General features: G+C 39.5%; 1 protein-coding gene across 1 annotated transcript; it reads right to left on the minus strand.

The window, feature by feature from the left end:
• Nucleotides 1-729: 729 nt before the first annotated feature.
• Nucleotides 730-16,878, minus strand: LOC128371608 (C2 domain-containing protein 2). The gene is made up of 13 exons (XM_053331963.1): nt 16,057-16,878; nt 15,367-15,462; nt 13,691-13,810; nt 11,272-11,373; nt 10,759-10,875; nt 8,229-8,337; nt 6,541-6,649; nt 6,376-6,440; nt 6,180-6,295; nt 5,919-6,084; nt 5,013-5,254; nt 4,312-4,579; nt 730-3,204 (listed from the first exon to the last, which is right to left on the minus strand). The coding sequence occupies exons 1-13, from the start codon at nt 16,342-16,344 to the stop codon at nt 2,984-2,986; spliced, it is 2,019 nt and encodes a 672-aa protein (XP_053187938.1). The 5' UTR covers nt 16,345-16,878; the 3' UTR covers nt 730-2,983.
• Between the last annotated feature and the right edge of the window lie 3 nt (nt 16,879-16,881).

Raw genomic sequence — 16,881 nt, forward strand, 5'->3', positions numbered from 1 at the left:
CCAAAATAAACTCAATTATCATGTGTCGAGTAGTTAAATCCTGTTTATTCTAAAGCCTCTCACAACTTGCACATCTGTCTATAACTGTGTTTTAAAAAGCGTATCTTGCAGTGCACTGAGAGGATTTCAACCTGGTTTTAATTACCCTGTTTAAAAAATGTTGAGTATCTTGAAACAGCAAAGACTAACACTGGTTCGGCACTTGAATTATGGCATTAGAAAACTCTTCAAACAAGTTTTGGATATTTATACTACACTAGAAGATTTTTTATTTTATTATTATTTTTTTTTTTGGATTTAATAAGAAAGAAAAACGATAAAGTGAAAGTTTAAGGGCTCACTTCCTGACAAATATGGCTTTTTGGAGGGAGATTTTTTTCATTAAGAATTAATTAATGTGCTCGAGGCTGATGTTTTTTAAGATAATCTTTAAAATATATAAAATATCAATAACTAGAGGTCAGATGAATGTAGTGGAGAGAGAAATACAATATATCCCTCTGAAATGTATTTGCATAAAAAGGAAATATTCAAGTAAAGTACAAGGTTAAATACAGTTCTTACATGTACTTTTCCACTACTGATTACATTATTTTAACCAGCACAGAGGGATACTGCTACCTCTGTAAAACAACTAAAGTAACAACATGTACAGATTTATAAGTCATAAGAGCACTGTAGATAATCCACAGCAGACAGGATACACAAAGTGGCACCACAATCTCAGTTATCCAATCAATATTTATTGCAGAAAATGAAAGAACTCGATATGTTCATTAGTTACAATCCCTGCAGGGAAATGACTGACACTCTACATCAGCAGTCAGTCAGTTTCTGTGCACAGAGCAGATGCCATTTGAGAAAAAAAAAAAAGATGAAAAACATCAGGAAGCAGTTTATTAATCACATACAGTTCTACTGCTTACTGAACGCATAACAGCAGCCAATGCTTGCAGGCTGCCATAAGCCGGGGCTCTAAAGCTGAGCATGATTAAAACAACCTGTTTCCCCCTCTGTTCCTCTAAGTTAGAAAAAATGATTCTGTCTCAATGCTTAGAGTTTCTTTTGGTATGATTCTGGGTTTGTTAATATTTAAAAAACAAACAAATAAAAACAAAAAACAGCTTGCCATTAATGTTGATGATGGAGGAGGGTGGGTGATGAAGAGTGGGGGGGGGGGGGGGGTCACAGCTGTCATGTAAATAGACACAAAGATAACTACACACTGTATCTGCAGTGAGTGAGTGTTTTTTTTAATTCTCAGGTAGTCTGATAATGTACACACTCAGTTATCAGATATGTTATGTGCATGGGCTTCTTGATTATAGACACTGCTGACGGTGCAGGAACACACTTGTCTCTCACAGTCATTCCAACAGTCTTTCAGTCCTCCGCCGGTCGAGTCAAAGAATGAGTCTGGACCACACGTGTGACGACGTCCTCTGAGTAACTGTAAGGCGATGTGTTGTTTCTGCATCACGTTGCCTATCTCTTTACTGCACAATTCTTTATCTCATTGAAGAAACAGTAGTTAACACGATGTACGAACATGTCTTCAACAAGCTGCTTACAAAAAAATACAATCATTAGCTGGATTAAAAAAAAATTACAACAACAAAAAGAGAGAGAGAGCAGACAGAATATTTGGCTGCTCTCGAAGGTGTTCACACTTTGTTTTCTGGTTCAGGTGTTCAAAGCTACATATTTGTTTTTAAAAACACAATAAAACATTAATGAAAGATTTCATTCAGATCAAATGCAGGATTGAGGAGTCGAACGAGTTTCATTAGTGAAACAAGCGTAGTCGAGTGTAATGTCACAGTCCCTGGATAACAGTTCCCTTTTGACACATTGACAACCCTGCTGCTAACAGTAGTGTACAGGAGGAATCTTTTAGGAAGACTAAGAAGAAAAGTTGCATATCGTTTGAAAACACTGCAGAAAGGAGTAAACATAACTCATGTATAGCTAAAGTTTAGCTATATGTTAGCCACAGTGTCACTGCTTATTTTTTTGGAAGGGTGTTAACTTATTTTAATGGCTGGTGTTGCATGATAACCATCACAACTAATTTGAAATGAATGGTTTTGATATATTTGCTATACATAAGGCTGCCATTTTTTCTTGGTAACATGTTTTATATGCTAATCACATATAGCTGCTGTACTCATCTTGATTCATTAGGATTAAAATTACAAGGAATTTAAATGAAGTGTAAAAAAAAAAAAATATTGGATGCTTGATAGAAATACCATATTTCATAGTATTAGTGTCAAAAAGTAGTCGTATTACTTTCTCTCACTTGCAGCTGTCATGCAGTGAACAGATCGTCTCCCTTTGTGAATGCTTTTTAAAAAACATGAATCAGAACTACAGAAGAGTCTCTATCACAAGAGTAGCTCCTGTCATTGCACGGTAAAGAAAGGTACTGAAATTGTGCAAATCATACAAATACCACTCTGCTCTTCATCTTTGGTCCTGTTGGTCCATTGTAGGAAAACCTACGGTTCACAGCAGGGATGGTTTTTAAGTCTTTACCCTCAGAGGTAAAGAGTGATAGCCCACATCAGTCCCCTCAAGTTGGTAACAAGGCCACTAAAGAACTTTTAGAGATTTCAAAATGTTGCATAAAATTAAATAAAAAGAAACATGCAACAACAATATCATCTAAAATGCCATGAATCCGAGACAGGATACCTTCATCCGCACATGCACACACTTGCTTTGGGTGGAATGTCTGCTTCTTATAAGAAGCAATGAAGCAGGACACGGCAATAAAAGCAGATATTTTTTTTCCATCTGCACAGCTTTCCCCATTCACAATACACAAGCCCCAGTTTGCAAGTCAGGCATTAGGGGGAGTAGGATAGCTAAGGGAAGTTTGCCAGTGCAAGTTTGAGGTGGAGATGGTGGTGTTGGTAGTAGTTGTGGGAAGGATTGGGGTGAGAGGAGTGAGGGGTGGTAGTGAGGGGGAGGGGTGGGGTCACGCGTTTGGCTCCCCAGTGGAGGTAGAGCCATTAGCTTTGCTCTTATTCCTACTCTTGCGGTTGAGCATACGGCTAAGCGTGGCTGTTCGGCTGGCCCGCTCCACTGCGGCAGGAGACTCCAGGTAAACCAGATCATTGTGGGACTGGCTCATCCCCGGGTCCTTGCGCTGGTGACGCCGCCGGAAGAAGAGCTTGGCGCTCTTCTGAAGGAAGCTGCCTGCAGCGACAGAAGCAGAAGACAGGAAATAAGTCTTTGTGTTATCTTGACAATATGTCAACATGACTCTGCTTGAGGCAAAATATAAACTCAGGCATGTGTCATATTCTGTTCAAGTATGTCAAGTAGCAGCAATTGGAAGCAGCAGTGGCACAGAAATATGTGTTAGTTGGAAATTGTTGTTTACAGCTGGTGGGGGAAAAAAACTAAAATGTGCAATTTATTCCTCTATTCTTAATCACCAACTAACACACAGTGAACTGTACCAACATAGAGCAGCCACAAAGTCCAACCTGACTACAAGGCCATTCCTCCTCAGCATAGGATGAGATGGCATAGGATGCTCAATATCTGTGAATATTTTTAAGTCAATACAGCTTAACATAGACTAATAAAACTAATCCATGACAAATGAAGAAAGAGATCAGCGTCCTGCACCTCAATAAATAACTCCTACAGCAAACAATATAATACACAGCAAATGACCTTTATTGATATTTCAATGAGATGTCAAATTTACATTATGTGAGTGATGATCTTACTGTGCAGCATCATATTTAATATCAATATGTATCATGTTAATATTGATGAACATATTAAAGTGGACATTAGTAGGAACTCACGTCACATTCACAGTACATTGTTTATATTGTGCAGCCTCATAACACTTCTAAACTCTATTATCTGCTAATATCTAACTGATTTTGATGAATTTCACACTGCATAAAAAAACTATGTTATCTAGTCTACTGATTTAGTGAACAGACACTACACATACTAGTAGGAGTATGATACTACAGTACATGTAACTTGTGAGGTAACTTACTCATCTGGACATAATGTGAGCTTAGCACTGCTTTCTTCTAAGATGGCAGTGATGACAGTTCAAAAAAGGAAAAAAAGGTTGACAAAGTAGGAGGGAAAGAGAGAAAAGAACATAAAAAACAGACTGCATCACTGAGGAGCAACAGATGGCTATGAAATCAGTCAAATGGAGAAAACTGATTAAGTTCTGCCTTTAAGGATTTAAAGTGAGATTTAAAGAATAATAGTAAAAGCAGTTATTCGTAGCATAAGGGGTAGCGAGTCTGTTCTGTGACCTCTCACCTCTGTTCTTTTTGCAGCTGGCCTCAGACATACACATGGACAGCGAGGTATGGTCTAATTCCTCTCCTGTTTGGCTCTCCCAGTCCTCTGGGGGTCGGCCTATTCCGCTCGGGCCTTCCTGGGGCTCCGATGTGTCCGGGGGGCTGCTGGCGCCTGTTGCAATCGCTGTGGTCACATCCTGAGTAGAGCTGCCCTCTGACATCGAGGCATCCATTGCTGCAGCGTAGCCCGCCATCAGAGCGAGCTCATCATCCTGAGACAAGGGCGTCTGCGAAATGAAGCACATTAAAATCAATTTGCATGGGCAGCTCTCAGGGACTGTGTGTGTACGGTGATTTAGGCATGAGGACAGCAGCAGCATGATCAGGCACACAAACTGGTTTTCCACTGGAGTTTTAATATTCACTGGCCCATGAACATATTTCCAGAATAAGGAGTCTCTCCCTGCTCCAAACAAAGTACACTTTGTTTCATTTTTTCCTTTTCATGATCAACCACAGTTTGGAGAACACAATGAAAAAAAAAGCTTGGTGGAAACAGATTTTTTTAGATCAACAAACACTAGAGACTGCATGGCCACTCCTTAGTTCCTATGAATTTCCCTCTCGTTGTAACTGTGTATATGAAGGGATAATAGTGAGATTGATCTACTGGAGTGAAACAGTATAAAATGTTTCTCTGGTTCATGAGTACATCCTTACTTTAGCGATGCCAGAGATGATGATGGTGCTCTTCTTCACTGGGGATTTCAGCTTCTGCTTGGCAGACTGGTGGAGTTGTCTGATGGCGGCCTCGGCCACCGGGTCGGTGCCGTTGAGCATCAGCAGCTCTGTGTCAGAGGAGGACAAGGCCTTGCTGACTGTTGCTCCCATCATAGATGCCTGCTCTGAAACCCGACGCTCCGACAGCTTGGGCTTGTTGACCACGACTTTCTGGGTAGAGTCTGAGGGAGCACAAAATTATTTTAATCAACTTTTTCATGAAAATGATGCAAGTTCAAATTATAGACTGTTATGATATGAAGTGTCCCAACTCCAATGGACAGTACATTGTAGTAAAGCAGGAACCTGCAGGGTTTTTTGGCGATTGTTGCAGTATTTAAAGCAGTCTTTCGGAAACAAAACGATAAAGCAATTTTCAGGGACTTTCAGGAAAATTATAGAGACAAAGTTGATATTAAGATAATTGTCACATCATCTCAATATTGACATGTGGAGGCATTTACTATAGAACTGAAATAGATATGTAAACATATGAAAGAAAATTGCCTTTGAGTAACTGCACATTTACAACAATATTCAAATACTAGTCATCAAATATCAGCTGATTGCCAAGGCAACAAGGTTCTGATCTGCTGGTTGTTGAGATGTCTGGTTTTCAAAAAACTGAAATTCCAGCCAATAGTTTGCTTCTTGAAAAGTTCCTCCACATCCACGTAAATGTGAGAACACTCAGCATCTCTTCACAAAGACTGTTACAACTACTACTGCAGAAAAACAGAATGAACAGAAACCTCCACAAGCAGCTCTAGGTGTTTGTACATCAAAGGGACAAACGCTCTCTCTGAGTAAGGCTCTGTTATTCCTGTCAGTGCTCTGGTGCTCTACCTAGGTTTAGAAGAGGGAGCGGTCGACCCGGCTTACTCTTCACAGCAGTGATGGTGGTGACCACTGTGCCGCAGGGCATGACTGTACGGTCCATCTCCACCCTCTTAGTGGAGGCTGGGGTGGGAGGATGCCAGGACCTCACCTCACTGGGATCCAGGTAGGTAAACTGAGGAATATGGTTGTTAAATGAAAACCTCAGATACACAAAGATGAAATGAATATGTGATAATATTCCATGTTAACTGGCATGATAAGTCTTACGTCAGTAGTAAGTGATCCGGTCACTGTGTCTTTGGTCATGAGTGCAAATGTTTGCTGTCCTTTGGGTTGCTTCTTTACAAGATCAAAAGGCACTGACACCTGACCTAGTAAGGAATCTGAAAAAGAGGAAACACATCTAATTTAGCCTGGTGGCAACAAGTATCAAAAGGAATTTCCTGAGTTGAGTGTTCCTTACTCTCTTGAGGTTCACCTTCATTCAGCAGCTGAATATTGAGCTCTTTTGATCGTCCATTCAATTCACTTTTGAGACAGAAAAATAGAAGAATATTCAGGAAATGCAAGAAAATACAGATGTTGGTTGACTTTATAGATTTAAAAAAAAAAAAAGTGTAAAGCTTACAAGATAAACGGCTGGTCCCAGGCAGGATTAGTTGTGTTCTTCAGAGTGGAGGTGTTAAACTTCTGTGGAGGGTCATCTAACTGCAGGACACACAGAGGACTCATGCTGCCTACAACAGAGTAGAGAGCATCTCAGTCAGTATCATATGTGTGATGATTTAAAGGGCATTGTTTCTCATATTAAATATGCATAGGTTAGAGGAGACTAACAATGTATTGCTTGAGTGCTCTTCTTCAGCACACAAACTCAGATGACAAATTCTATTTAATGGAGCACTTAAAAAAGAACTTTATCAGCCGCAAGCAAACCTCCAATACTGTGAAAGTGATGTGTCCTAATGAATACAACATCAGCAAGAAACCTTCAAGCATCCACTGCAGCTGCCTTGAATCTGGCTTCCAGCCCACAGGAAGTCTCACTAGTGAAGCTTCACAGTATAACTGCTCTTCACTTAACGGAAAGCCTCATCAGATAGAGGGAGAAGGGCTGAATGCAGTGTCATATCTCTGATGTTGGGCAGTATACTTGAGGGAAATTTCTGGACTCCTGAAAACTGCTGAGTCACAATTAGAAAGTGACTCATCACAGGAACTAACAAAACAAGGTTGTTGTGGCTGCTGTGATCTAACATGATGATAAGGTCTAAGAGACTTCATGACTAGAACATGATTTTAAACAGCCCTCCATCATCTCTAAACATTTAGTTTCATGATACAAACTGGTGCAATTAGCTGACAGCATTGGTCTGTTTTTACTTCTGACAATAAGGGAATCTCACATTAGTGCAGGGCTACCATCACACTGGGTGTGGTGATCCTGAAAAGGCTCCATTAACATACAACAACAAATGTCAGCTTTGATCAGTAGATTACTACTTTTGACAGAAAAACAAATCTTATCTGGAGCTCCTCTGGGTAGGACACACAGACTGCTTTAGTAAAAATAAACAGCCAGAGCCAGAAACACTCCCTATACTGGTACCACAAAAAAACATTAATGCAATGTTGAGTAATTATACAAAAAAATATTTTATTTGTATTTTTTAAGAAAAGTAATGTTGGGGTTTAATACAAAACTGGCTAAATAACTGAAAGACGGAGAAATTTGACTTAAAACTGGAATTATTTTAAGTATTATTAGTAGTAGTGGTATCATTGTGGGATTGCAAATTAGTCACTGAATGTGATATTTGTATTCATGCACTTGAATCAATAGAATAAGTGAAGCTGGAATCTATTCTATTACAAATTTCACATGTATTATTATATATGCATGAGGAAACGGAAGTGGTTAAATCTGCCTCTTGGGATGATTATATGGCTATGGCTGGAACAGACAACCCACACAGGTCATTACTTTTTAAATCAGCCCCACCACTGTTGTTAATGCTACTTAATGATGCTGAACACCATCATGAAATTAGAGGTCCTCATCTTTCTGATTTAGACATCCACACACTGAATTCTGTATTATTTTGACTTAATAGAGGTAGGAAGTTTCTGACAGAGGATGGGAAAATAATCAAACCAATCCTTTCCACAGCTGTACAATGTTTGAGGCGATTACAATAAACCAGAGTTGTGGTTCTGAGATGTAGTCGAACACATTAACTGACCACTGTGCCCACAAGGAGACAGACAGAGAATAAAGAGGATAAAGAAGCAGCTTTGGGCAGAAAAGCATCTGACCTGCAGCATCTTCCTCTTGATTGAGTGTCACACGAATGTTTTTCACCAGCAGCTTCCAGTCGTGGGCGCGGGGAGGTTTAGGGGGGGAGACCACTTTGTTGTGGGCTTCCTGTTGGGAGACACTATTGTTAGTAAAAAGCCAAATATTCTGTTCACAGCTCAAATAAAAAAGAGGTACAGTGACACAACACATACATCAGAGGGATCCAAGGGATTTCAGAGCTTTATCTGAATCCTACACCTTTATCAGTATTGGCTGAAAAAGTGTCAATGTGTGAGGATGCATGATAAGATTAGCTAGTACAGTACGTCTGTGAGCCAGTGCAATAAAATCAAGGCAGATTTGTCCTCATCACGTCCTGAATGCAAAAGACTGGCAGCATCACTCACTGCTCGTCACCGCTTCTCACCAGATTCAACAGTTTGGCACGAGGTCTCACATGAACTTTACCAGATGTTGGGTGTTGTTGTTGGGCTAAATCTTTTATTCTTTTATTCTTACTACCTTAGTATATTGATTACTGTCTTTCTGTACAATAAAAATTATATGATGAAATTGTTACACTTGTTTGACAATTATAATTTCCCTAATAGGAATTAAGTTTAAATATGATGCTAATAAACATTAAATATACAACTAAAACAAGTAATGCTAAATTAAAATTCTGTTTACCATATTATCATTATCATCATCATGGCTGCCTATTTACTGAAAGCCTTTTTAGATGTTTTGATTTACTTTGACACATTTTGGTGCAGCAACTTCTACATTTCAGTGGTTGCTTAGAAACTTCTCTACTTCTCTACTCTGACAGTGTGTGACTGTCACATGACCTCCTCTCACATTAGTCATGAAGTGCTTTGCTTTACAAATGTTTTTAGCATCTATTGTTCTTCATGTCAAAGTATTCCCTCTTTATTGCTGTCACATTACAGAGCTGCTCTGATGGATTCATATTATCTAATTATTTTGGGTCTTCTACTACTGACACTCTTAAATGTGTTGTTTTTTTATGTTATGATTTCTGAAAGCAGGATCTGAAGCCCACAAACAGAGCAGAACATGGAGCCTTATATTGGAATTTTAGGGGCATGGAATGGATTATGCTAATGGTCACATCTCATGGACGTGGACCTCCTTATGAACAGGAGGCATTCATCAGGCTGAAACGAGCAATTACAGACAAGTTCAGCCAGTTAAGAGAGCTTGTTGAATCTGACTCACACATGCAAACCTCACAGAAAAAAATACAAGTAAGAATACAAAATGTATTTGCATGTGGTCCCATGTTTGTTTAAACTTGATTTTTCAATATACAGTGGACCAGACATGTTGGGTGATTTATTTAAACTGGTATGCCTTTGTTATGTTTGTGTTTGTACAAATGTCTGTGTACACTGTATTTTGTTAGCTACTTATCTTGACACAATAATACATTGTGACTTCCTTATCTTATTTGTTTTTCTTTATGTTTGACAGCAGTCATGTCCTTTTTCTTTATATTATTTGTTCCTTATTACAAAACTTTTCATTAATCTCATAAACTAAACACAGTACAGTTTGCTTGTTGTACATTTATTATAGATTAAACTATTACTGGTTTATCTAAACATTCTTCACTCCAACCTCCTGAGTATTCATAATATTCTTTGTAAGACAGACTATTTAACAGTAGTTTGCATGAGAGATGAAGACTCCATGGAAAGCAATCCTGCTTACAGAATGCACAATTATCTATGATTTGAATTTTCATTCATTCATTCATTGAATGTTCAGTAGGACTATGGAGAAATCTGCATTAGGTGTAAAAATGTTTAACCTTGAAAGACCCCAAAAAACATCATGTTCTAAAACAGACTGAGGACATCAATATATCTGATTGCTTAAAACTAGATTCATTTATAAACATAATTGGAGGCTTGGTTGGACCTGGGTGACAGATATGATCTAGTACTGTGACTTCAGGAGACAGCAGATCCTCAACTAGTGCCTGAACCAACTAAAGGATTCATTACTCAAGAAAATAATGAGTAGTTTCATGGAAGCAATAATCAATTGTATCCTGAGACTTCACTTAGAGCTCAGTGAGAGAAATGATCATGCCTAACAGTCTAGTAATATAACTGTTCATTCAATGCTTTAAATTACAGATGAACACATGATACGTGGTCCAATTAGAAGCACGTGGAGAGACTTCATGTGACAGCTGCACAAAAAGCACACCAGTAAAAAACATTTTTGTATACGCATGTCATTAGAATAAGCTGAATTTACTCTTTATACATTAGTGCAGGTTGTTAGTGAGGCATGTGGTCACCATGATTGACTGCTGTATTTATGAATCTTTGCAGAGACAATAGCTTGGCAGGTTTAATACATTTGCTCTTGAGAAGACTCTAAATTGTAATCAAATAAGTCAAAGTGAATGCTGATGTTACTAATCGCCTTGTGAGATCTGACTGGCCATGACAGACTTGTACACGCTTGTCGGTGAAGATGTTATGCATCAGGTAAGACTCCTCCACTCACCTTGACCTCTGAGGCCTGAGCAGGCCTGCAGCTCAGCAACACAGAGGGACGCGTAGCACATAACAGCTGCCTCAACTGCTCCTTTACTGCTGCTATACTCAAACAGTTGGCATTGTCCTGATTGAGAAAGAGATGATGATATTAAAAAAAATCACACGCATTAAAAACATGTTGGTAGTATTAAATCAAAAACATTATCTGGAGTAGAAAAGAAAAGAAAAGAAAAAGGAAAGTCCTTTAATTGATTGGACTGATCCAAAATACGGCATTTTATTTTTCATATCTTGGTAATAACTCTCTACATTTCCCCCAGCTGTTATTCATTTGTTAAGTTATTTATATGACTTACAAACATGACATTTAACAGAAATGTGTTCCTATAAAAACAGATAATCACCGTCCCACATTCAATTTTTTATAACACAAAGTCAACCAGTAAAACAACTCTTCCTGTAGGAGTGTGTTAGTCTTTTTTTGGTGTGTCAGCACTTTTCTACAGCTGTTCAAATGTACCTGGGTGAAACAGGGTGTCACCTGCAGCACCTCTGCCTCCAGGTGAGACACTCCCCAGTTCACTTTGACCTCATCTTTAGCTTCTTGCATCCGGAGATCAAGCTGAAGAACACAGAGGAGGAAAAAAGTTAAAGATGCTTTATGTGCTCATATGTGTAACTCATCATAAAGCTGAATATTTTATGACTGAAATTAAGAGTTTGTTTAGGATTATTGTGGCTGGTGAATGCTTTGTAACTCATACAACTGATGACTTAAATATCCGAGTACTAAACCCTCAAACAAGTGTTCAACTGTCTCTACTGCACATATTTTCATGAAACTTAATTCACCTCACCTTACAGAGATTTGGCAGTAAACAATTTTATAGTCACTAAAAATGAGAGCACTACTCCAAACTGTGTAATAGAATGTAATTCAGTAAGATTCAGTTATATAATCTAATGTAAGAAAGCATGTAAAGAATGATTTTTGATAGTAGATAACTGTCTACTGTCTGCCAAATTAACTTTTAGAAATAGTTTTCCTAAGTAGATATGATCTTGAATACCATTAACAAAAGGTTCCTTGGGTTTATGAAGCTTTATTCTTTAGTATACAGCCCAAACAGATTTAACATTTTGACTGGTAATGTATATCAGTATCATCCTTAATAATTACTTTTATCAGTTTTCAAACTCAAAAAGAAATACAAATGACAAATGTAGGCAAAAAGAGGAAGATGTGATGTAATGTCATGCCTCTGTCTTCAGCAATAGAAGGATTTCTTAGAAGGTCAGCAAGGTGAGACTCAGCACACGGTTCAGCTGACAGAACAAGTGAAAGAAGAGGAGAGAAAAGAGTGTAACAGAAAACAGACCAGACCATCCTGTCCCAGCATGCCTGGATTCCAGTGTAAGACTGAACAGCCGCCTCTGTGATGCCAAACAAAGGCCTCATCAGATAGAAATGAGGACGCTTAGATGGGTCCAAAAGAACAATATCACAGTCTGCATTGATACAACCCCAATCAGTTAATATAAAACTGCTTCAACTGGAAGCTTAGTATAATAAAAGAAATCCATCCACAGAAACTGTATTGTTTGCCAAAAAGGAGATTATTGCCTTTATTGAATATGTGACCAATAAAATGACTTAATGGTTCAAATCATGTGACAAAAGTACCTGCTGTAATTTGTAAACATAGTATTTGCATTTGTAAAATAGTATTTGCATTTGTAAACGTAGTATTTGCATTACAAAGGTGAAGACAAATACCACATGTGTGACATGGGTGTCATCGCAGGCAACAGAGCACGTGATGTGCTGCAGTGGTGTGTTAAAAGACAAAGTACACTCAGGGGACTGGGTGTATTATTGTGTCCACATACTGTAAACTCCCACTGCTTCTGTTCCACGTACCCCTGCACGCATAACATGACCAGCCAGGACCATTCTAGCTTGGTTCTCAGTCAAAAGCTAACAAATGTTCCAGTGGGTGGATGGAGACATTTGAAAAGGCTTTCTGACTTTTCTAGACTGAGCCGAAACAGTGAGAGTGAAAAAAAAAAAAGAGAGAAAAGAGGCTTCCTTTATGTTCCTCTAACAACACCAGCTGATCCACAACCAAAACAAAACACTAATCCTGACTTTAGCTTTCTAGCCTCTCACTCGGTGTGTATATTTGTGGCACAATGAGCTCAGGAGCACATAGAGGGGTGACAAGCACCTTACAGATTTAAAAATAGCCTTAATACAATTGGGTTAGCCCGCATAGCCGCTCGCATCCATACACCACTGAAGATTTAACACCGAATCTAAGAACAGGATGACAGCTTACCACAGCTGAATGCACACTAACCATTACATATCTCATCACATCACCTTTGATGGAGCTTCATGCCCACACAGCATTCGAGTCTGACGAGAGAAGACTTGTGAAAGATGGTGGGTGAGTCGCAGGAGCGTTTTACTGAGTGCACTCCGATTTGTGCTTTGAAATAAAAACACAACGCTGCTTCACTGTTTTTTTTTCCAGGGAAGAACAAGTCGTTATTAGTAATTTGTGTCATATCTTCAGAGAGTCATCAATCCTGCTGACAAATGTGAATGGAGACAAAGTGGCCAATCTTACTGGAAATGGGCCTGACAGTTGGTTTAATGAGGTCTTCGGGACATTTGCCAAGTACGGAAAGATAACCCGACCACTTAATCTAATGCTCCTGCAGGCAGTCATCCAATGCTGGGCACTGGCAGCACATCATGTTCAATAAAATCTGCCATTAAACTAAACCGCCCTGACTTACAAAGGATGTCAAAGATATTTCACTCGCCAACCAAAAAAAGAAGAAGAAAAAAAGAAAAAGAAAATCTCTACAGTTTATCTTGATGAACCTCATGACTTTAATAGATGCTCTGGGACCAACTGTAGAAGTTTTACCTGCAGCTCCAGTGGAGCCATACACACAGTGTATTTACAAGGATCTGCTGAAGCCACGGCTGACGATGCTGCGCTGAGACAGAACTGAAGCTTCTCCCCGACCACGCTGCAGCAGGCGGCCTGTTGGGAGAACACAGCGAGGCGTTTAGGGTAATATAAATCTACTGAGGATGCTCGGGCTGAGGTGGCGACAACATTTGCATGCAACCCACATGTAGTTAAAACAGCTTCAGTGGAGAGAGAAATTAGATTTTGCACCAAATTGCAAGATGCTGTGTGTCTATCCATGTGTAAAAGGCATCAATAATGCTTCATTGACAATACCTTTTATGTTACTGTGTGTGTGTGTGTGTATAGAGTCTTGTGCAAGAAACCCAAACATGCTGAAATAAGACCAGTGAGATGTGTTTACCAAACTAACTTTTACTAAAGTTGATTCAAAAGCTAAATATTTGTCTTAGGAGACCTCCACGCTGAACTGTGAAAAAGGAAAAACATCTGTACAGGAAAAAACATCTGTATGAGCCTTCAAAGACATTTTCAGCTCATTCAATCATCTGTGAGGACAATAAATCACCTTCACTGCAGAGGAATGCATCTGTAGCCAAGTAAATCACCACACACTAGTTAAGTGTCCTCAAGCTTGAAATATGCTGTATTTATTCAGTGCATTCATCCCGAATTCACTGTCGGATGAGTGTGTGTGTGTGTGTGTGTCCAGTTTACTATTAGATTAGTGTGAAGGGAAATCTAAACATAAACATAGGTGCTGGTGCATTCCTGTCTGCATGCTCCTCCTTTGAGCTGAGCCTGACAGCCATGTAAGCTTCTTACAACACACACACACACACACACACACACATACACACACACACACACACACACACACACACACACACACACACACACACACACACACACACACACACACACACACTGCAGGTGGGTAAAAATAAGCCTCTGTTCATTAAATTCCTTGCACTAACAACAACAGAGCACCTGGTATTTTGGTCCATATCATGATGATCACAAAGAAAAAGGCTGAGCTTGCGTTGAAACAACAGCATAGCCGACCGCGCCAACAACACAGCGAGCAATTTGTCCCTGTCTGACCTCTCTAAAAAAAAATAGAAGTCCTCCAGTGGTGGTTTGTTTCACACTCACAGGCTGTAGCAGGTTGGCACATAATCTGTGTGACTGACAAAAGAAGCATCGTGCAAGTGTTTCACAGCCTTTTTTTAAGCTAATTACAGAACAAACCTGAATGAAATCAGAATCATTCATATTGTGGACACCTGAGAAAGATGCTACTCAGATTCACTTGTCACCTCCAGTATCAAAGTTTTAAAAGTTGATTAGTTGATGAGTCACTGTTTGGTTGCTGCGGGCTAAAACACAGAAATGAAAGAAGGAACGGCCTTTGTTCAATAAGGTACATAAACATGAAACTTAGAGATCTATAAAAAAGGTATCTTGCTGTATCCTTGAACCCATGAATAAACTGACAAGGAAGCCAAATGTGTATTTTTTCAGTGGCTGAAGGAGGAAGGCGCTGCGCTTCATTGATCGTAGGATAGAGATAACACAAGACAGCCATAATTGCATAAAGGTGATTTTCAGAGAAGGAAAAGCCGCCCAGGTTAATTAATAACAGCAATCCTTTATAGAAAGTGTACCTTGTGCTGAGCAGACTTCTGAAAGTGGGACACTTGGCTGACTGTGAGTTCGGATGCCTCAACGCCATCCTCTTCAAATGTCAACAGGACAGGACTCTGAGGGGACAGAAGACACATACACTTTTAAAAATCAGTGAACTTAATGCTACTAAATGTGCAATACTCTGGGTATCACATTGACAACATTCACTGATATGACTTGACCTTCCAATGACTTGAGGAAAAAAACAGGTAGATAAGAATCAGCTTTATTAGCCAAGAAAGAAGGAATCTGACTGTGTATTAATGTCTCTCTAGGTGTATTTACACAAAGTAAGGACACAACAATTTTCAGGAATAAACACAAAGATTGACTATATACAGGAGAAACCGACACCGTGACATGTAAACAGGATACAGGATGCAAATAGTGCAAAGATGGTTTACAAGAGGGTGGCAGAAGACGGTGTGAATGTTCCACAGCTGAGTGTGCATTAAAACAAGCCAGAGTAGAGTCACATTAATGGTGTTAATCATTTAAAAAATGGTGTAGGACTGGTTTGAACTGACTGAGCCATTAAAAGCTCGGTTTATGACAGCAATGATGGAATGATTTTAACATCCTGTGACAAGCTTCACTTTTTTCCCCTTCTTTTTATTGAAGTCACCTGTCACAGGGTATAGTGGTGGCCTGGTGGTCATGAGACTTACCCCACGCTTCCTCGATTGGTCATTTAAAGCCCTGCACCATGCTCCTTTCCACTGACTCTCCCAGCTTTTCAGTGACAGCGCCCATCCCAGCAGAGCCGTGGCTTCCTCCTGCTCCTTCGCCGCATTGTCCTCTACCGCTTTCTGTTTTATTCCTAAAGAGCCATGTTGGAAATACTGTAGGAAATACAGTATGAGAGTAACCAGCGATGCGATGAAAAGCGTGACCATGCATAGCCACTGCGGATCCTCCAAACCAAAATATGAACTGGAACTTTCCAAGTCGGACATGCTTTGCAATTAAAACGATGACTACAGCTTAACACACCTCCTCTGCGAATTTGCCTTGCATCCTCATAGTAATCATTTGGTGAGGGGGAAAAAAGCTCAATTCAATGACAACAATCTCCCATAATATCTGATAACTGCCCTGATCTCAACCCCCAAACCAAATTATCCTTATTGTTACCCATGTTGCAGTACTCCATATAGCAGCTATTACAAAACCATATAAAAGTCCAAAAAAACTATGGGAGCAGGTTCCAGAGCGCTAGTACAAACACCTGAAGGTACTTTCTGTCTTCAAATAAACCTGCAGGGTAACACACTCTCCTCCTCTCATTGAATAACGTTGTTAGCTTAGTGAGCTAATCTTCGCTACGCTTCGCTATTCTTCATTAGCTACAGAACTACCAAAGTTCCCCCCCAAAAAAGGAATTATATCCAAAGTCCGCGATTAAGCTCCTCCAAACGATATCCAAATATCGAAGAAGAGTCCCGGGAAAGCATTTTGAAAGGTAAGAGAGCAGTCCCAGCCGCTGGACGGGG

Source organism: Scomber japonicus, chromosome 13, assembly GCF_027409825.1.
Source record: "Scomber japonicus isolate fScoJap1 chromosome 13, fScoJap1.pri, whole genome shotgun sequence".
NCBI lineage: Eukaryota > Metazoa > Chordata > Actinopteri > Scombriformes > Scombridae > Scomber > Scomber japonicus.